The 22403-nt window shown below is 34.6% G+C and overlaps 1 protein-coding gene across 2 annotated transcripts in view; it reads left to right on the plus strand.

Annotated features, from left to right (window-relative positions):
* The window catches only part of CCDC73 (coiled-coil domain containing 73), a 106423-nt gene that overhangs the window by 12987 nt on the left and 71033 nt on the right, over nt 1-22403 (plus strand). For both annotated transcript variants that reach the window (XM_082343695.1, XM_082343694.1), the window contains exons 2-5: nt 4649-4720; nt 14741-14812; nt 16465-16500; nt 17434-17508. In XM_082343695.1, the coding sequence (XP_082199821.1) occupies nt 4649-4720; nt 14741-14812; nt 16465-16500; nt 17434-17508 (255 nt within the window). The remainder of the gene's footprint in view (nt 1-4648; nt 4721-14740; nt 14813-16464; nt 16501-17433; nt 17509-22403) is intronic.

Genomic DNA, 22403 nt, shown 5'->3' on the forward strand with positions numbered 1-22403 from the left:
TTTATTTACTCTTTATAACCTTTAGAAAGTGTCATGCTTTTTTTGAAGTACTTGCTTCAGGCTGTAGTTTTACAAGATGGGCTGTGTATTGGTCAGGCCTCTTCAATTCTTGACCCTGAACAGATTTAGGGACATAGTACATACACCAGGCACTTGTCCAAGCAGCCAAAACTGTTACTGGGTACTTTTATTCTCCTTTTCAAACTCATAATCCACCTCCTACGAAATTGCCCAATTCAGTTCCTCATGCTGTCTAATACAATACTAATCTCTCTTTCTGAGAGTTTCTTGGTTTGATTGTCTACAAAATATCCAAGATAAATATCTCTAATATGCATGGCATAGCCTAAAAGTTCACATTTAAAAAAATCTCTTTCCTAATTCGTATTTAAACTACTGTTTTCATGTTAGTCAACTTAATCTATTACAAAGACTTCTCAAATAGAAAAATATTAATATTAGAATATCCATAACAATTTAAAAGTTTTTTGCCTTTCCTTTCAACAAATATTTCTTATTTTGAAGTGTTTGACCAAATAATCAGAATGTACTTGTATATTTAAAATAGGTAGTGTGATTTTGAATGGTTTTCTAACTTTTATGGGATATGAAGATTAAATTCTGAAGTTTTTAAAGGAAAGGAGTATATTATAGCAATTCATACTGTCCTATACCATCCACAGTTTCTTAAAGGTGATATAATGGCATGTTTAAGAGACTCTGGAGACAGATCATCTAGGTTCAAATACTTGCTCTGCTGTTTACCTGCTATATGACTTTAGGCAAGTTATTTATCCTCTTGCTGATAACCCGGTTTCCTCACTTATAAAATGGCAGTAACAAGAATACAAGTAATGCATAAAATTATACCTAAATTAAATTAATATATAAAAAGTGCTTAGAACAATATCTAAATCATAGTAAGATCTGAGAATCCCCTGTAGGCTCTAAATGAGAAGTGTAGGGCTTCCCTGGTGGTGCAGTGGTTAAGAATCCGCCTGCCAATGCAGGGGACATGGGTTCGAGCCCTGGTCCCGGAAGACCCCATGTGCCGCAGAGCAACTAAGCCTGTGCGCCACAACTACGGAGCCTGTGCTCTAGAGTCCACGAGCCACAGCTACTGAAGCCCGCGCGCCACAACTGCTGAAGCCCGCACACCTAGAGCCAGTGCTCCGCAACAAGAGAAGCCACTGTGATGAGAAGCCCACGCACCACAACGAAGAGTAACCCCCACTCACCACAACTAGAGAAAGCCCACATGCAGAATCAAAGACCCAATGCAGCCAAAAATAAAATAAATTAAAAAAAATAAAAAATAAAAGAGAAGTGTATAACCAGGCCCACATGAAGAAAGCTGTATCTTGTATATTTTCAATCCACCTGCTTTGGGAAAATATGCATGTTATATGTTCTACACACCTCCCCCCAAAAATGTGTATACACTTATTTCTTTTTTCAATGTTTTGACTATAGGTACATATTACTCTGAGAGCTTCTGTTCTCTCCTCACTTTATTTATCACATAGCATACCTTGTTCGTATACATTCTGTCCCTTATTCCATGCTGGAAGAACCTTGACTGTGTCTTAGGGTTCAACCCTCACCAATATGAGTTAGGTAAATCCTGACTGTCCTAACCACTCACGAAGGTTCAGTGCATTTCACCAGCCAGCAACTGGTTTAGGAGTGGGCATATGACCTAGTTATGGCCAATGAGATATTAGAAGATATGATTAGGAAGCTTCTGGGAAAAGTTTTGTTATCCTTTTAATAAGAGATTACACTTTTTCTACTGTAGGATAATGTCCTTTCCGTCCTTGATGCCTAAAATTAAAGTGGCCTAGGGGTGAAAAGCTTAAGGAAAATCACTTGGATAATGGCAAAATGGAAAGATGGGCAGAATTATAGTCCTTGATGATATTGTTGAGCCACTGAAATAAATTCTAGAAGGACTCTGCCTTTGGACTTGTCATGTGAGACAGTAAGTCCCATAAGCCATTGTGAGTCGGGGTTTGTTGTTGCTACTTGCTGCTGAAAGCATTTTCAATGAGACAGCTTTCATGAAAGCCTCTTTGAATACCATAGCATAAGTGTGTGTATGTGTGTGTGTAATAAAGCAAAGAACATGTGAGAGAGTCATAGGAAAATATTTCATAACAAAATGTATTTTATCTGTTAACATCCACTCTTTGATTTCTCCCAGTTTGTTATGAAAATTGTCAAACATACAGCAAAACTAACAGAATTTGACAGTGAACACTCATACACCATTAACATTTTACTGTACTTGTTTTATCACGTCTATCCATCTACTTATCCCTCCTTCAACTTTATTTTTGATGATTTCAGAGTAAATTGCAGGCATCAGTGCACTTCCTAAATACTTCAGAATGCATATCATTCAGAATTCTACGGTGAAATTATGTGGGCCTGTACATTTCTTTTTTTGGAGCTTTTAAATTTATGACTATAGGGCTTTTGAAGATTGTTATTTATCTTCTTGGTTGAGGTCTGATAGTTTGTGGTTTTAGAAGAATTGGTCTGTTTCTGTAAGTTGTCAAATTTATGAGCATAAACTTGTTTGTAGCATTCCCTTAACTTTTTAATGGCTTTAGGACTTTTGTACATGGTTCTTTTAGCACTTTGAGCATATTTAAAATTATTGATTTAAAGTCTTTGTCTAGGTCCATTGTATGCACTTGCTCAGGGACAGTTCCTATTAAATTGTTTTTTTTCCTGTGTATGGATCACACTTTTTATATAATTATTTTATTTATTTATTTTTGGCTGCGTTGGGTCTTCGTTGCTGCACGTGGGCTTTCTCTAGTTGCTGTGCACGGGCTTCTCACTGCGGTGGCTTCTCTTGTCGCGGAGCATGGGTTCTAGGCACGCGGGCTTCAGTAGTTGTGGCACGTGGGCTCTAGAGCGCAGGCTCAGTAGTTGTGGTGCACGGGTTTAGTTGCTCTGCGGCATGTGGGATCTTCCCCGACCAGGGCTTGAATCCATGTCCCCTGCATTGGCAGGCGGATTCTTAACCACTGTGCCAACAGGGAAGCACTGGATCACACTTTTCTGTTTACTTGCATGCCTTGTAAATATTTTTTGAGAAATGGACATGAACGTTTTGAATATGTGACAACTCTGGAAATAAGATTCCTCCCTCTTCTCAGGGTTGCTTCTTGTTTTTGTCATTATTTGTTTGTGTAGTGACTTTTCTGAAATAATTGTGTTAAGTCTTCAGTTTTTGTCATGTGCTCTTAGCTTAGTGATCAGCTAGTGCTTTGTTTGGCATAGATTTCCTTAAATACCTGGAACCAAAACAAACAAACAAAAAAACTCTCAGTCTTTGCAGAAGAGCTGTGTGTGTGTGTGTGTTGGGGTATGCCTTCAACACTCAACCAGGCAGCTTTCAAGTCTACCTATTGAAGTTTCCGACAGAAGCTTCAGATTTCTCTAGTGATACCTTGTGTTTATTGTGTGGGCTAATTCAAGAGTATTACAATATTTTAAGTGAAATCAGAGGGTTTTTCTAAATAACTGCTTCTTGCTTGGCTTTGGGCTTCCCCCCTTGACTTTGGGTTTCCCCCCTTGACTTTGGGTCTTCCTTTTGTGCTGCTTCCCAGAGAGAGTCTATCCTTGCAGCTCTCCCAGCTATGTCTCACTGTTTTTTTACTTGACACTTGTTAGTTGGGTGGTGGCGGCAGGTGGGGAATAGGAGCATTCTCTGATGTTTCTGTTAAGCCTCAGTTTTTGGTGAACCCAAGTCTCAAGGTGAGGCCTCCACAAGAATTCTGATCCCTCTTTCGTATTTAATGGTGGGCCTAGCATGTATTCCTTCCCCTCCCCAAGGATAGAGCTGTTCTATTTTTCTTGTCTTCTCCTCTCATCTGCAGTGGGTTTCCATAAGTGCTCTCATGGGCTAGTTTTTATTGCCCTTCCCCCTGTAGATTAAGGCTTTTGTTCCTTAGAGGAGATAAGAAAGACAGGTCTGTCTAGGTAGAGTTTTCAGTGGTATCTGCTGGTCCCCTTTCCCCGCTGCAGAGGATTTCCACTAGTGTCCTTAGATATAGTTTTTGTTGTCCTATCCCCTGCAGATTAAGGTTTTTGGTCTGTAGGAGATTTAGGGAAGAAGGCTTGTGACTGCTCTTCTCCTCCCCAGCCAGTACCACAGGGGAAAAGCTTTCTCAGATTCTTCCCATCCTTCCCTGTAACCACCTGGTGGGTTTCATGGAAGAAAAACCTGTTAGAAGGGATAAACCTCCTTATTCCTAAAAGATATAAACCTCCTTATTTCTGGGGCCCTCAGGAGATTCATGTTCTTACACCAGCCCATGTTCTGCCTTTAGAAATTTATTAAGGACTTTTAGCTGAGTTTTTAAATCAGTACTCAATGGCTTATGTCCCAGGTAAGCAAATGCTGTGGTTCTGTTCTCCCTGCAGTAACCCGTTTCTCTATCCAGATTTTGGATTACTTGGTTGATCTGGGACCTCAGTTCCCTGATGGATTTGGCTATTTAATTTGCAAATTTTCCAGCCCTTTTTCTTGTTGTAAGTGTGGGAGGATGCTCTTTTTATCTCTCTAGAAAGAGCTGAAACTGGAAATTTTCAAGTCCTAATTTTCCTAGTATTTTTCTTCTTTTTGACTTAGGAAGCAGAAGCTCAGTATGAAGAGCAGATTGGTAAAATTATTATGGAGACGCAAGAACTTAAATGGCAAAAGGTGAGTATTTTCCCCCCTCTAATTAGCATTTTATTTTATGTATTTTAATCCTTAATTGTGAAGTTAATTTTTAAATTTCCTAAACATATTTGGGGAATTGTGCATCATTTTAGAGAGTCTCAAGAAAATTCCAACTAAAACTGTTAAGAACATTTAGGCTTCCAGAAAACTGAGAATAACTTTTTTTTTTTTTTACAATGTTGTGTTAGTTTCTTCTGTGAGAATAACCATTTTTCCCCAGGTTTTCTGATAAGAAAATAGACAAGGATAACTCTGAAAACTACTATGAATTATTTAATATCTGAGAAACATATTGTGTGTTATAGAGGAGTCAAAATATTTTTTAAGAAGTGAAACTTCAGAATAGTACTGTATTTTCCTAGGCTGTTGTTATATACTATAACCAAATCTTAAAAAAATAGTATCATATCTGATTCTCTTTTGATCCTTATCCATATAGAGGCACTTTTGATAGTGCCTCTCTTTCTTTTCCACCAAAGTAATCTTTTCTTTTTTTTAATGTTTATTTATTTATTTATTTGGCCGCACCAGGTCTTTGTCATGGCACGTGGGATCTTTGTTGACATGCAAGATCTTTTAGTTGCGTGTTGCGGGCTCTTAGTTGCAGCATGTGGGATCTAGTTCCCTGACCAGGGATTGAACCCGGGCCCCCTGTATTGGGAGTATGGAGTCTTAACCACTGGACCACCAGGGAAGTCCCCCACCAAAGTAATCTTAACAGCTAAAAATTGAAAGCTTAATTAAGATGACCCTTCTTCTCAGTATTTGGCAATATTGAAACAGGAACTTGGAGATAACATGTCAGAAGTAGAATTCAAATGACAGAGGATAGGCCAACGATGGGAATTTTGAGGCCAGAGAGATCCACAAGGTTGTGTAGAAATGGGAGTGAAACCAGAGTTGGGTTACATATGAGGGACAGGTCAAATAAAGAGACCTGTTTGTGGAGAGAAAAAACAGGTAAACACCAAATACAATCTAAAGCTCCACGCAGACGTAAAGTCAGAATGTAAAGTCATATCTTGTTTTGAATAGAGAGAGTCAACAGTAGAAAATTATCAGAATCCTTAAGTTAATCAGTAAGTTTAATACAATCCAATTTAAAATACCAAGTGTGTGTTTGGTGTACTTAAGCTGATTCTAAGGTTTATGTGGAAATAAACTTACAAGAGTGGCTGGGAAAGTTTTGTGAAGGAATCTAGTCACACTAGATTCTTAAATATATTATAAAGCTATAATAGTTAAAATAGGTTGGTAGTATACATGAACAGATAGACTATAATAGAGTCCAGAAATAGATCCAAATACATAAGATAATTTAGTGAATGATAAAGGTGACATTTCTGATCAGTGGGGAAAAGTAGATTATTCAAGAAATGATATTAGAACTGGGTATACCATCTGAAGAAAAATAAAACCAGATTCCTACCTTACTTTACAAAGTTGTAGAAAAATAGAACTTTCATATATTTCTTATTGGCAATGTAAATTAAAAGTATCTTAAGTTCCCCCAAACACCTAAATCCCATAACCTTCTATATAACCCAATTCTAACTTGTTCCTTTTGAGATACTACTAAGACTCTGTCAAAGTAGTGTCCTCACTTACTGCAATGAATTCCAATAAACATGGTTTTGCTTTATTAACAGGTTGTTTGGTGGTGTTTTGATTGAGTTCATTTTTGTATATGGTGTTAGGTAAGGGTTCAGCTTCATTCTTCTGCTTGTGTATATCCAGTTTTCCCAGAACCTTTGGTTGAAAAGACTGTTCTTTCCCCATTGAATGATCTTGACACCCTTGACCATGTGTGTGAGGGTTTATTTCTGGGCTCTTTATTCTATTCCATTGGTCCATGTGTCTTTCTTTATGCCAGTACAACACTATTTTGATTCCTGGAGCTTTCCAGTAAGTTTTGAAATTAGGAAGTGTGAGTCCCCCAGCTTTGATCTTCTTTTTCAAGATTATTTGGCTATTTTGGGTTCCTTGAGATTCCATATGAATTTTAGGATGGGTTTTTCTATTGCTGCAAAAAATATTATTGGGATTTTGATAGAGATTACATTGAATCTGTAGATAACTTTGGATAGTATTATCTTACAAATATGAAGTTTTCTAATCCCAGAGCAAAAGATGTGTTTGTATTTTTAATTTTTAATTTAATTTCTTTGGGCAGTGTTTTGTAGTTTTCACTTACAAGTCTTTCATCTCCTTGGTTAAGTTAATTTCTATGTATTTTATTCTTTTTAGTGCTATTGTAAATGTAATTGTTTTCTTCATTTCATTTTTGGGTAGTTCATTGTTAGTGTATAGAAATGCAATTGATTTTTGTGTGACTTTGTATCGTACTACTTTGCTGAATTCATTTATTCAGGTTTTTTGTGGACTCTTTAGGGTTTTCTACATATAAGATCATATCATCTGCACACAGATAATTCTTTTTCCTTTCCAAATTGGATTTCTTTTTCTTGCTTCATTGCTTTAACCAGTGCTTCCAGTACTATGTTGAATAGAAGTTGTGAAAGTGGGCATCCTTGCCTTGTTCCTGATCTTAGAGGAAAAACTTTCAGTCCTTTACCATTGAATATTATGTTCACTGTGGGGTTTTCAAATATGGCTTTTATTATGTTGAGGTAGTTTCCTTCTATTCCTAGTTTGTCGAATTTTTTTTTACCATGAAAGGGTATTGAATTTTGTTGGATCCTTTTTATTGCATAAGTTGAGATGATTTTGTGCTTTTTTGTCTTCATTCTGTTAATGTGGTGTATTACATTGACTGATTTTTTTGTATGTTGAACTCTCTTATCCCAGGGATAAATCCTACTTGGTCATGGTGTATGATCCTTTTAATATGCTTCTGAATTCGGTTTGCTAGTATTTTTTTGAGAATTTTTGCATCAATGTTCATCAGGGGTACTGGTCTGTAGTATTCTGATGTGTCTTCATCTGGCTTTGGTATCAAGGTAATATTGGCATCAAGCATGAGTTAGGAAGTGTTCCTTCCTATTCAACTCTTTGGAAAAGTTTGAGGAGGATTGCTGTTAGTTCTTTAAATGTTTGGTAGAATTCACCAGTGAAGCCATCAGGTTCAGGGCTTTTCTGTATTGGGAGATTTTGATTATGGATTCAGTCTCCTATAGTCTATTAAAATTTTCTATTTCTTCATAATTTGGTCTTCGTAGGTTTTACATTTCTAGGAATTCTCCATTTCATCTAGGTTACCCAATTTGTTAGCATGCAGTTGTTCATAGTACTCTCATCATACTTATTATTTCTGCAGAATCAGTAGTAATGTCCCCACTTTCATTTCTGATTTTAGTAATTTGAGTCTTCTCTGTTTTTCTTAGTCCATCTGGGTAAAGGTTTATCAATTTTGTTATCTTTTCAAAGAACCAATTTTTAATTTCACTGATTTTCTCTATTGTTTTTCTGTTCCGTTAAAGGGAGGAGGGATCTCTCCCATTCTTTTCTTTTCTTTTTTTAAAATTTATTTATTTATTTATTTTTGGCTGAATTGGGTCTTCGTTGCTGTGCATGGGCTTTCTCTAGTTGCAGCGAGTGGGGGCTACTCTTTCTTGCAGTGTGAAGGCTTCTCATTGTGGTGTCTTCTCTTATTGTGGAGCACGGGCTCTAGGCATGCGGCCTTCAATAGTTGTAGCATGTGGGCTCAGTAGTTGTGGCTCGCAGGCTCTAGAGCACAGGCTCAGTAGTTGTGGCACACGGGCCTAGTTGCTCCACGACATGTGGGATCTTCCCAGACCAGGGATCAAACCTGTGTTGGCAGACGGATTCTTAACCACTGTGCCACCAGGGAAGCCCTGCTTCATATATTCTGATGGTCTGTCATTTGGTTCATAAATGCTTATAATTGTTATATCTTCTTCCTTATTGAACGTTTTATGGATATATAATATCTTTCTTTGTCTAATGTAACTTCTTAAAATTTAAAGGCCGTTTTTAATTTTGTTTTTTTTTGTTCTTTTGGTTACTATTTTAATGGAATATCTTTTTCCATTTTTCTACTTTCAACCTGTTTGTGTCTTTAGATCTAAAGTGAGTCTCTTTTAGACAGCATAAAGTTGGATCATGTTTTTTATCCATTCTTCCAATTTTTGTCTTTAGGTGAGAGAGTTAAAATATACTTTTAAAGTAATTACTGATAAGGAGCAACTAACTTGTGTCATTTTGCTATTTGTTTTCCATGTGTCTGATAGTTTTTTGTCCCTCATTTCCTGCATTACCATCATCTTTTGTGTTTAGTTGATTTTTTTGTAGTGAGATGTTTAAATGCCTTTCTCATTTCCTTTTGTGTATATTCTCTAGCTATTTCCTTTATGGTTACCATGGGGATTACAGTTAGCATCTATCATTATAGAACTCTAATTTGAATTTGTATCAGCTTAATGTCAATAACATACAAGAACTCTATTCCTTTATAACTCCATCTACACTCCTTTCAGTTGTTGATATTATAAAATTACATCTTTATATATTGTGTGCTCAAGAGAATAAACTAGTAGTTTTAAAAATGCATTAGTCTCTGAATTATGTAGAAAGCAAATATGGAGTTACAAACCAAAGGTACAGTAATACTAGCTTTTAGCCTAATAATTGTCTTTTTTTAAAAAGTATTAGTTTCTTAAAAAAAGAAATAAAAACTGCTGTTAGAGTAACACTAGCTTTTATAAATTGCTCATGTATTTACCTTTACAGAGATTTTTATTTCTTCATACGGCTTTGAGTTACTCTCTCATGTCCTTTCAATTCAACCTGTAGGACTCATATCATTTCTTGCAGGGCAGGTCTAATGGTAATGAACTCTCTCAGCTTATGTTTATCTGCATTTTAGATCATGTAGAGGAAAGGCAACTTATGTGAGATGGTGATAAGACTATGAAGTATATTTCCTGAGCCCTTGGAGTACTTTGCCAGGTTTGTCTGAAGTAAGAAAATGTCCAAGATTGGGGCACAAGTAGCCAGTTTCATGTGGTAACCTCTAATAGGTGTGTATGGTAGAAGCCAGTGAAGTGTAGGAGAGTGTGGACTTAATAGTCATGAGAGTTAGACATAACCTTCTTGGTCATGGAAGTTCAAGAGTGTCAGATTTAAGGTGCCATTAACTCTCTCTACTTTTCCTCAAGATTGGGGATGATTGGGGCAATGAAATATCTAAATAAATGACAAGGCTTTGCAGAGTTCTCTAAAAACAGGTCCAGTAAAATGAGTGCCTCTGTTACTGGAGATCCTCATATTGGGAACACAAAATCAAGTAGTTTTTTTCCTACTCTCATAATTATAGCTCTCTCTCCAGAAAAAGTTTTAATCCATCCAGAGAAATAGCAAGCAATGATCAGAACATATTCAGAACCCACTGTAGGGATTTATTTTAGGAAGTCCATTTGAACATGTTCAGTGGGGTCCTGAAGCTTGGATTTACAAGGATAACAGTTTTACTAGGATTGTGAGGGAGACAGATGAGATTTGCACCAGAGACGTCCTGAAAAATCTTAGTAAAATTTCCCCACCAATGCTAATTGAATATCGTTTTCAATATGTCTTTGCTCTGATGGGTAATTCCTTGTAAAATATGTTTGCAGAGTTTCGTCAAGGTTCTCTGGTGCCACCAAGTGTCTGTCCTGAAAGTGCCAGGGATTCTCTTGCAGTTTACAACCATGTATTCTTTTCAGATTCTGGAGCCAGTTGTGGGCATTCCAAAATAGGATTTTTTAATCTCCAGAAAGATTTAGCTTTTTAGAGTATAATGGGGCCAGGACCTGATTGAGGGCTGCCTGTGTGTCATAAAGATAAACCTAGGATATTTCTTTTAGCCTTTGTTATCCCTTAATAGTGTGGCTTCATGATAGCCACCTCCTTAGGAAGCATTAGAGTACTTAAAACTGTTGTTCATTTTACATTGGGATTCCTATTAAGGTTGGTTGGAAACTCTCATTGTTTCTACAGTATTACAAAATCATGGACTACTCCAAAAGGTATACCTGATATTAGTTTTATGTTAACTCTCTTATCTCTTGATAATTGGCACGCTCTGCTGAGAGGGTAAGTACTGTCATCAGGACTGGTTTTACCTCTGGTAAGGAGTCATGTTTTAGGGATCAGTTGAGACTGTTCCAGTATATCTTGCCTGATAGTTCTCATTTCAGTTATAAAAAATGATATATCAACAAATAATATTAAACCTAGATTTTCTAGGAGGAGTTTCTAATAAATCCATTTGAAGCATAGTCATTGTTTGGACATAGGTTCGATCTCATGGAATTCCTCTTCTTTGGGTAATGGGAAAAGTGTAGCAATCTTTAAAGTATAGCACTGAGTTGAAATGTGTGAGGGAGAAAATAATAAAAAGTTCATAGGATGTAAGCCTGCTTGCCAAGAAGTGTGTTTTCAGTAGCATCCAGGATTGTACAGCATACAGAACCATCAAATTTAAACAAGATCCTTAAACCAAGTCAGTAGAGGCCTCTACTAGTTTGGCTGCTGCTTATTACTATCCTTAGATAAGGAGTAGGATTTTCCCCTCACTGGGTTGAGGGGAAGATTGTAGTAAGCAATTGGGCCCTGATGATACCTGTGATGTTCTGTTAGAGTATTAAGGACTTGTCTACATTGCTCAGATACAAATAGATAGAAAGCTTTATGACAATTTGGAGGACCCCAATTGCGGGGGTGCGAGGGGGGCTGTTGAGAGTTATTTTTAAATCACAAAATTCTTGTCCGTGTTTAAGTTCCTAAGGGAAAGGTTCCATTGTTGAGGACTTAAATTATATAGAAATGTGTCAATTTCAGAGATGTTTGGAACCCAGTGTCTACAGTAGCCAGTGAAATCTAGACAACTTCTTAATTTTCTCTTACTAAACAGCCTTGGAAAGTATTGAAGGGCTCATAATTTATCAGGAATAATAGATTTACCCCCTTGGGATAAATTATACCCTAAATAATGCACTTTATTCTTACAAAATACTAAACTTTTTTTGGAATTCTCATGTCCTTTCTGAGCTAAAACAGTACGTAGATAAATGGAGTCAGTCTTAGAGCTCTCTTCATCTTTAGAACATAACGAAAGCTTGCCCACATATTGTATAAGTGTAGAGTTTACAGGAAGGTTTAAGGTCCCTAAGTTCCTCAGTAAACCACTGTGGCATAACTGTCCAGGTAAATTGTTGACTCTCCCAGGACAGAACAAACAGGTAAAACTATGTTGATGTAAAGGGACGCCATAGAAAGCAGAACACAGATAAATATATAGTAGTAAAGTATGTAGAGTCAGGTGGCATTGAAGATAAAATAGTATCTGGGCTCAATGAATTGGGGAAATTGATATTTTATTTATGGCCTTAAGGTCTTAAACAAATCTTCACCCATTGGGTTTTTTTTTTTTTTTTCACCCATTGGGTTTTTGACTGGGGAACAAGTCAAAATTTTAAAACTGGTATAGGTATGATTGATTCATCCTTTCTTTATTAGGCTTTAGGACAATTGACTTAGTTCTTCTTCGTTTCTGGTTTTAGAGGTATTGTATAAAGTTAAGTAGAGGTTTAGATGGGTCAATCTGAACCCTGCTGCCAATATCAGTTAAGACATTTTGCCCACAAAGAGTCCACTTCATGGAGATCTTTAATTTGGTTCCATGGTACACACAGGTACCTAAGTCAATATCCAAATAAGCTATGATCTGATTGTGAATAGAATCCCCAGGAATCTTAAAAAAAAAAAAAAAAAAAAAAAAACTCCTGCAAAAAAACAGGAGTTTAATTTTTCAATGCTATTTGCATAGTAGACTCCTATGTCTTAAGTTAATGGGTGTGGCGTCATAAAGGAGAAAATAATATTCCTCACTTGAGAATCCAAGGATAACGGTTACAGGCTAAAATGGGGCGAGTATCTTTGAATTACTAGAGATACGCCCTATTTGAGTAGCTCATTGACCCTGAGGGAAAGGTTATGTGATGTTGCCAGAGTTTATGGTATGAATAAAATTTCAAGGTTTCTTTTAATATTTAGAGAAATTGCTCTTTGTAAGTTTGAGGAATAAATGGGAAGTTGGGTGCGTGTCAGAGCAGTGACATTGATTTGCGCACCTGATATTTTTTCCCTTCATTTTCATAGCTAGTTTAGGATGTTTTTTTTCCCCAGTGTCTTTTCTGCTTATAATAAGTATCTACAGGTGTCTTTACCATGAGACTCACTCCTCTCATGCTTGATGACTGGAGTGGGAGTATTAAATTGTTTTATCTGTAAGGGTACCAGTTTATTCTTCTTTTGTTCTAAGGCTTTTTGAAGATCTGAATTTGGAGATCTAGTAATGGGGCTATTTCCCATTCCAGTTTTTGTTGCATATTAAATCTCCTATTTCTAGATTTACGGCTGTTCACAAAAAACGGGGAGAGAGCTGGAGTTCATATTTACTTCAGAATCTGCTCCTCAAAGAATTTATCCCTGAAGTGTCCTATAAATTCATTCTTTCCTTGTTTGCAGGAGTAGAGTCTAATATATTTTCATAAGAAAACTGGGCAATATCCTCTGAAAAATTTTGTCCAATATCTACAGCTTTTCTAAATGTCTGCTTTCTGGAGAATTCCCTGACAGTCCAGTGGTTAGGACTTGGTGCTTTCACTGCCAGGGCCCAGGTTCATTCCCTGGTCAGGGAACTAAGATCCTGCAAGCTGCGTGGTGTGGCCAAAAATTTAAAAATTAAAAAAAAAAATGCCTGTTTTCCTATGCAGTTTGGGATTTCCTAAGTCATTCTTGGGATCTTCTCACTTTGCCTTTTCTATTCTTTTTTTTTTTTTTTTTTTTTTGCCTCTGAGCATATGAACCAATTGATACAGACCTCGGAACTGGCAGTATTATTTTTCAAAATTAGTTATGGGAATTCAAATATTTTAAAGTAATTGCTAACTTCAGGAAAAATAAAAGTTGTATAAGAATAGAAATGTAATCATGGGACTTCCCTGGTGGCACAGTGGTTAAGAATCCGCCTGCCAATGCAGGGGACACAGGTTCAAACCTGGGTCCAGGAAGAGTAGCCCCCACTCGCCGCAACTAGAGAAAGCCCACGCGCAGCAACAAAGACCCAATGCAGCCAAAAATAAATAAATAAATTAATTAATTAATTAATTTAAAAAAAAGAAATGTAATCATGATATACCATATGGCTTAGCATTGAATAAAAATTGCAGTTATAAGAGTATAAATACTGACTATTGATTTAAGCCACAATTTTTATATAATTCTGTTGGAAGAATAGATGGAGGACATGTAGGATTATGTTTGTACAAGAAAGCTATCATATAGGAGGTCAGTAGATAAATTTTTTAAATTGATAAATCAGTGTATATTTAGAATCATGGAGTAAAATAACAGAAGCATTTGAAAGTGGTTGCCAGTTTTAGCTCTAATTTTTTAAATTATGAGAATTATTTGATAAAGATAGAAGAAAAAATTCAGCTTGAATCTAAAGGACAGGACACACAACTTCTACCAAAAAAAGGTGGAGGGGAAAGAAATGGAATTGTATACATGGATTTTTTTTCAAAAATGCCCTGTGGTAGTTTTGGTTTTGTAAAAAATTATTTCAGTGAATTTAAAGAATCATATGTTACCATGTAAACATTTGTGCTTAGATAATAAAATTGGTTTTTTTGGAAACTGTAATAAGACTGTAGTCTGCTTGTATACTAGACTTAATTTTAATAACTTTTGATGAAAGATATTTTCTTGAAGAAAACTTTAAAGTAAGCTATATTCAGAGTTTAAAATTTTAGAGAGCAATATGTTTTATCATGAAGAAGCAACTGGAAGCAAAATTATTGTATGCTGAGTCCATGACAGTTAAAAAAAATCATAAAATTGTCATAAGTTGCATTTTAAGAGCATAAAATAATATGTGCAATGAATATGTTTAACTTTAATTTGTGAACCCAATTAAAATTTAAAACTGAAAGTGGCTAGAATCTGTTTTAACTTTTCATGATTTTAAAATAGGAAACTCTTCAGAATCAAAAGGAAGCATTAACAAAGCAACACAAAGAAGCAATGGCAAGTTTTAAAAAGCAGGTAATTTCATAAGGATAGACAAACATTACAGTTTTAAATATTGCAGTTTTCCCACTTCTCATGAATATTATGACAGGTTGTTCTCCATACTCACTGAAGACAAAAAGGTTATTATTGGAAGCAGGAAATAAGGTTATTTTGAATCACAACTGATAATAATGTAATGTAGTAGAATGATTTAGTTAAGGAAAGAAATTAGGAATACTATTTTCTTGGAGATGTGTTTTTATTGGTCCTAAATGAAATATGTTAGTGATATGTGTGTTCTTGCTCTTTCTCTCCCTTCTCCCTTTTCTGTCTTTAATTAGCATATCCTAGGAGCTTACCTTTTCCACATTACTCCTTTACCCAAGCTAACATTATAACACTGGTGAAAAGCTGAAATTCAAGTAGGGAGATGTAAAGGATGAAGAGATGTGATTATCATGCACCTCCATAAATATCAACTACTAACAACTAAGAAAGATCGGTAGAAGAATTGAAAAGAAAATATTTTAAAGAAATGAAGAACAACTCCTTCTGTTATTTTGAATTCTATAGCTCTTCTTTACTACCTCACATTTCTCTTCAGTCCCTAATTATAAAATATAAGTGTAAGAAATGTGCCTATGGAAAATGTACTCTGGAAGTGCTTTTCCTTATAGCCATGCCAAGATCACCATTTTCTTTTCCTTTTTCCTTCCCCCTTTTTTGTTTTTATCTACATACAAGTGTGTGTGTTTAGAGAGAAATGCATAAAAAGAAATAAACCTATATAACCTAATCACTAGTGGGTTAAGGTTATTGGTAATTTACACTGTAGTGTGGATTTGTTTAAGCAGATGATAAATTTCCTTATAGTCTGAAATTGGCTTTACCTAAGTTATGGGAGTTTTAATTGAAGGGTAAGGAAGCAGAAACCAAATGTACAGCATAGTATTCTTTAGGAGAGAGCAGTTCTATGTCTCTGTTACCACAAGGGACTCTGGGCAAGAAAGAATATCCAGGTAATTGAAGGGTAGATGAGAAAGTGCTATTGGGTTCTTTTTTTTTTTTAATTTCTTTTCTTCTTTTCTTTCTCTTTAAAAAAAGGATTCTTGAATGTAAGTGAGGAATATGGAAAATGAGATGGAGAAATTCCAAAGAAAAATTTTATTTCTTGACAACTTTGCCTAGTATCCTTGTGTTGCTTGGAATATTTAATTAGTTTCCTTTGGCAAGTTCACCTTAATTTTTCTGTTTTAAAATGTCATTATTTATTTATTAGACTAACATATACATTTTTTTAAAATTTCAGAAAATACTGTCAGTGCAAATACAAATGATATCAATTTCATAAAAGTATGCATTCAGAAAATGTTATATGTTATTGTTTATGAGTAGATGGCAAAATATTGAAACATTTAAAAAAAACTGGAGGGAAAAACTGAACTTTCAAGGATGATTGGTGCTCTGATTGTGAGATTAAATTGTTCATTTTCTTTGGTGACTATCTTTTTTCCCCCTTTTATACCTTTTATTGTTCATTTTCTCAGTGTAAAAGTAGCATAATCACATTGTACTAAGTTCAAACAATATAGACATGTAAAACATTTCTGTAGTCTCACTGACCAGTGTAAATCACTGGTAACATTTCACTTACCTGTATGTTAATTTTTAAAATTCTTTATCAGTTGCAAATGAAGATGTGTGCCTTGGAAGAAGAAAAGGTATATATTAATTTTCTAATAATTTGAAACATAATTTAAATGCATTTAATTATCAGTTGTTCACCATAATGGAAAGGAGCATTGGTAATAAACAAATGGAGACTGTTAATTTCTTAAAATTTTAGAAACAGAAAGGACCTAAAGGAATCATGTTACTCGAGCTCTTATCATTTTACAGTTGAGAGTACTGAGGCCTAGTAAGATATAAATGACTTGCTGACGCTCCCATTTTGAAGTGGCAAAGCTGGGACTAGAACCTAGATTTCTTCAGCCCCTAAATTAATGCTCTTTCCACTATACTGCAGTGTTTCTATTAAGTATAATATATTTTTAGTGCCTTTTCAATGAAATTACCTTCTTTAAAAAACAGTAAAATGATTTGCATCTGCATGCAGACCAACAGGAAAAGAGTATACAACTCTGAACTATGCTAGAAATTCATCTGGCATTAAATGTTTTCTCTAGCTATTCAATAGTTCATACATGTTTTTATTATATCAAAGGACATGTCATTTATAATATTAAAACTTAGAGTTATTTTTAGCAAAAGACTTTCTTTTAAAATTTTTCTCATATCCTTATATTTATAAAACAAATGTACTTGTGTCTTATTGATTAGAATATATTTATTCTAGCCATATGAATTAAATAATTATATAGTATCCGTAAGTTCTCAGGAATGCTCTATTGTTAAAATGATTTATTGTTATAATGAGATTTTCCATTTCATGATATTTGTAACCTTGTATAGACCTTATTGTAATTTTATGATATCTTGAAGTCATTAGAAATATAAGTTGTAGTACAGATACATGTTTAAATTCTGTGAAGTATTAGGTTTCAAGTAGAGATTTTGGTTCTTGAACTCTTGTTTTCCCTGTTAATAATGTCACTTATATTGGAAAGTACTGAAATATAGTTTTTTACTTGAAGGGAAAATATCAGCTTGCTACAGAAATAAAAGAAAAAGAAATAGAAGGATTGAAGGAAACATTAAAGGCATTACAGGTAAAGTAACTTAGTATTGCTTGAAAAGTAATTTGGTATTTTATCAGTAAAATGCTGTAAACATGTAGTGTAGCAAAGTGAAGCTGAAAAAAATTCATATATCATATATAATTTAGTACTTTTTCCTGAGAGCCTTGGATTTCAAATTAGTAGGATTTTTGCTTTATCTTTTATTTTAAAAGGAAATGTTAACATAGCTTTCATTATTTCTCACAGTAATATAATTAGATATATGTTATTTTTAGCACTTTATAGATGACAAAAGCAAGTTAGGCCTATATATTATAACTGATTTATCCATGGTCCTTAAAAATTAACATAAAGTAGCATTTATTGTTATTATTATTTGCTAAGTACTATGCTTATTTTCTACAAATACAAAGATGAAGGAAACATCACTTCGCCTTTAAGTCATTCAGTCTCATACAGAGGTATGAGGTATACAACAGAATACAGAGGTATACAACAGATGATGAATCATTCAATACATATTTATGAAGGTCTACTATGTGCCAAACCCTGCTCTAAGCACTGGGAATACAGCTGTGAGTAAAAGGGTCAAAAACCTCTGCCCTTGTGGAGTTTACATTCTAATGGGGAAGACAAACAATAAAAGGAGATAAAAAGTAAAATAGAGATTGTTGGGGAAAAAGATATTCACATGATTTCAGAGTATCACCCTATAGATAATATTAATTACAAAGAGCAAAGTAATTTTTTTACAGTGGAAGGATCTTGATGGTTACTACCTGAATCAGGTAATTCACACTGTAGTGTGGATTTGTTTAAGCAGTTGACAAGCTTTCTTCCTTTAGTCTGATTACAGTAGTACAAGGATTCCTTTTCTCCGCATCTTTACCAGCACTTCTTATCTCTTGTCTTTTTGATCACAGCCATTCTGATAGGTGTGAGGTAATCTCATTGTGAGTTTGATTTGCATTTCCCTGATTATTAGTGATGTTGAGTATGTTTTCATATACCTGTTGGTCATTTGTATGTCTTTCTTTGAGAAATGTCTGTTTAGGTCCTCAGCTCATTTTTTAATTGGGTTATTTGGGGTTTTCTACTATTGAGTGTGTATATGACTTCCTGCTACATTTTGGATATTAACTCCTACTCAGATACATGGTTTGCAAATGTTTCTCCCATTGTGTAGGTTGCCTTTTCACTCAGTTGATTATTTCCTTTGCTGTGTAGAAGCTTTTTAGTTTCATGCAGTCCCACTTGTGTATTTTTCCTTTTGTTGCCTGTGCTTTTGGTGTCATGTCTAAAAAAATCATTGCCTAATGTTGAGAAGCTCTTTCCCTAAATTTCCTTCTAGTAGTTTTATGGTTTCAGGAGTTATGTTTAAGTCTTTAATCCATTTTGAGTTGATTTTTGTTTATGGTATGAAATTTTGTATATTGCATGAGGTAAGGGTCCAGTTTCATTGTTCTGCATTTGGATATCCAGTTTTTCCAACACCATTTATTGAACACTGTCCTTTCTCCATTATGTGTTTTTAGTGTCCTTGTCAAAGATCAGTTGGCTACAGATATGTGGATTTATTTCTGGGCTCTCTATTCTGTTCCATTGGTCGATATGTCTCATGTTGGTTTTGGTTTTGCTTTCGTTTTGTTTCTTGTCAGTATCATGCTGCTTTGGTTACTGTAGCTTTGAAATATATTTTGGAATCAGGAAGTATGATGTCTTCAGTTTTGTTCATCTTGCTCAGATTGCTTTGGCCATTCAGGGTCTTTCGTGATTCTATGTAAATTTTAGGATTGTTTCTTCTATTTCTGTAGAGACTGGCATTGTGATTTTGATAGGGATTGCACTGAATCTGTAGATCACTTTGGGTAATACAGACATTTAAACAATATTTAATTTTCCATCCATGAACAGAGAGGCCTTTACATTTATCTGTGTCTTTTAAATTTCTTTTATCAATGTTTTATAATATTCAGTGTACAGACCTTAACCACTCTGCTTAAATTTGTTCCTAAATATTTTATTCATTTTGTTGCTATTGTGATTATTTTCTTAATTTTCTTTTCAAATAGTTTGTTGTTTGTGTATAGAAATGTGGCTGGGTTTTGTATGCTGATTTTGTATCCTCAATTTTACTGAATTCATTTATTAGTTCTAACAGTTTTTTTGTTGTCTTTAAGGTTTTCTATATGTATGATTATGTTACCTTCAAATAGAGATAATCTTATTCCTTTGTGATTTGGATGCCTTTTATTTCTTTTTCTTTTCTCATTGCTCTGGCTCGGACTTCCAGTACTCTGTTGAAGAGAAGTAGTGAGAATAGGCACTCTTGCCTTATACTGGTTTGATTATGGTGATCACTGTGGGTTTTTTATAAATGACCTTTATTGTGCTGAGATAAGTTTCTTATATACCTATTTTGTTGAGAGTTTTTATCATGAACGATGTTGAATTTTGTCAAATGCTTTTTCTACATCTGTTGGGATGAACATGTGGTTTTTTTTCTTTCATTCTATTAGTGTGGTGTATCACATTGATTTATTTGCATATGTTGGACCATCCTTTTAACCCAGGGATTAAATCTCACTTGGTAATGGTGTATGATCCTTTTAATATGCTCTCGAATTTTGTTTGCTAGAATTTTATTGAAGATTTTTGCATCTATGTTCATCATAGATACTGGCCTGTAGGTTTCTTTTCTTGTAGTGTCTTTTTCTGGTTTTGTTGTCAGAATGATGATGGTCTCATAAAATGAGTTTGGAAATGTTCCCTGTTCCGTGTTTTGGGAGAATTTAAGAAGGATTTGTATGAAATCTTCTTCAAATGTTTGGTAGAGTTCTTCCATGAAGCCATCTAGTCCTGGGCTTTTCTTTGTTGGGAGGTTTTAAATTATCGATTCAATATCCTCATTTGCTATTGGTATGTTCAGTTTTTCTAGTTCATCGATCTTCAGTTTTGGTAGGTTGTATGTTTCTAGGAATTTATCCATTTCTTTTAATGGGAGAATTTGTTGGCATATAATTGTTCATAATAGTCTCTTATGATCCTTTTTATTTCTGAGGCATCCACTGTAATGTCTCCTTTTCATTTCTAATTTTGTTTATTTGAATCTTCTGTCTTTTTCTTAGTCTAGCTAACAGTTTGTCAATTTTGCTTATTCTTCCAAAAAACCAACTCTTAATTTCGTTGGTTTTTTTCAGTTGTTTTTCTATTTGCTATTTGATTTATTTCTGTTCCAATCTCTATTATTTTCTTCCTTCTGCTGATTTTGGCCTAGTTCTTCTTTTTCTAGTTGTTTGAGATGTAAAGTTAAGTTGTTTATTTGAGGGTTTTTTTTTAATGTAGGTGTTTATCATTATGAAATTGCCTGTTAGTATTGCTTTTGGTGCATCCCATAAGTATTGATATGTTGTGTTATTGTTTTTGTTTTGTCTTGAGATACTTTTAAAATTCTCCTTTTTTTTTTAATATAACGAATGTTCAAGAGTATGTTGTTTAGTTTCCATGTATTTGTGAATTTTCCTGTTTTCTTACTGTTAATGATTTCTAATTTTATTCCACTGTGATCAGAAAAGATACTTGCAATGATTTTGATCTTCTCAAATTTAAGACTTTTTTGATGACCTATCACATAAAAGTTGACTTTTCTGTGATACACCATATGATAGACATATGATCTATCCTGGAGAATGTTCCATGTGTGCCTGAGAAGAATGTGTATTCTTCTTCTACTGAGTGAAAAGTTCTGTATATGTCTGTTAGGTCCATTTAACCTATAATGATGTTCACATCAACTGTTTCTTTACTGATTTTCTGTCTGGATATTCTATCCATTATGGAAAGTGAGGTATTGGAGTCTCCTACTATCATTGTAGTTCTGTCAATTTCTCCCTTCAGATCTGTTGATGTTTGCTTTGTATATTTAAGTGCACTGATGTTGGGTACATATATACTTATTATATCTTCCCGTTGAATTGACTCTTTAGCATTATAGAATGACCTTCTTTGTCTCTAAAGACAGTTTTGACTTAAAGTCTATTTTATCTGATATAAGTTTAGCCACCCCTGCTTTCTTTTGGTTACTCTTTGGTGTATCTGTTTCATCCTTTTACTTTCAGTCTACGTGTGTCCTTAAATCTACAGTGAGTCTCTTACAGATGTATCACTGGATTTAAAAAATATTTGTTTAGCCACTCTGTGCCTTTTTATTGGAGAGTTTAATCCATTTACATTTAAGTAATTATTGATAGGTGTGGAATTACTGTTGTCATTCTGTTGATTGTCTTCTGTTTTAGTTGTGTTGTTCCTCTCTTGTCTTCTTTTCTTATTTGATGTTTTTTACAGTGATTTTTTAAATTCTTCTCCTTTTATCTTTTGATGGCGTTTCATAAATCTTATGGCCTTTCTTCACCCTCTTTCATTCTTTTTTCTTTTCACTGGATATTTTAAAATGATCTGTCTTTGACTTCACTGGTTTATTTCTTTTGTTCCATTGAGTGTGCTGTTGAAGCTATTACATTTTTCATTTCATTCATTGTGTTCTTTAGCTCTAGAATTTTTTTGGTTCTTTCCTTATGACTTATATCTCTTTATTGAACTTCTCATTTTATTCATGTAATATTTTCCTGATTTTTTTGAGTTATCTATCTGTGTTGTCTTGTAGTTTGCTGAGCTTCTTTAAAACAGTTATTTTGAATTCTTTTTCAGGTAGTTCATAGATCTCCAGTTCTTTGGGGACAGTTACTGGAAATTTGTAATATTCCTTTGATGGTGTCATGTTTCCTTGATTTTTTGTGTTCCTTTGTTGGTGTTTGTGCATTGAAGGAGCAGTGACCTCTTTCAGAGTTTTTGGACTAGCTCTGGTGGGTATAAACCTTGACCTACTGGTGGATGTGAGGATGCTGGCTGGGTGGCATATGTGGTGG

This window comes from Balaenoptera borealis (genome assembly GCF_965194805.1).
Source record: "Balaenoptera borealis genome assembly, chromosome: 11".
In the NCBI taxonomy this organism is placed as follows: Eukaryota; Metazoa; Chordata; class Mammalia; order Artiodactyla; family Balaenopteridae; genus Balaenoptera; species Balaenoptera borealis.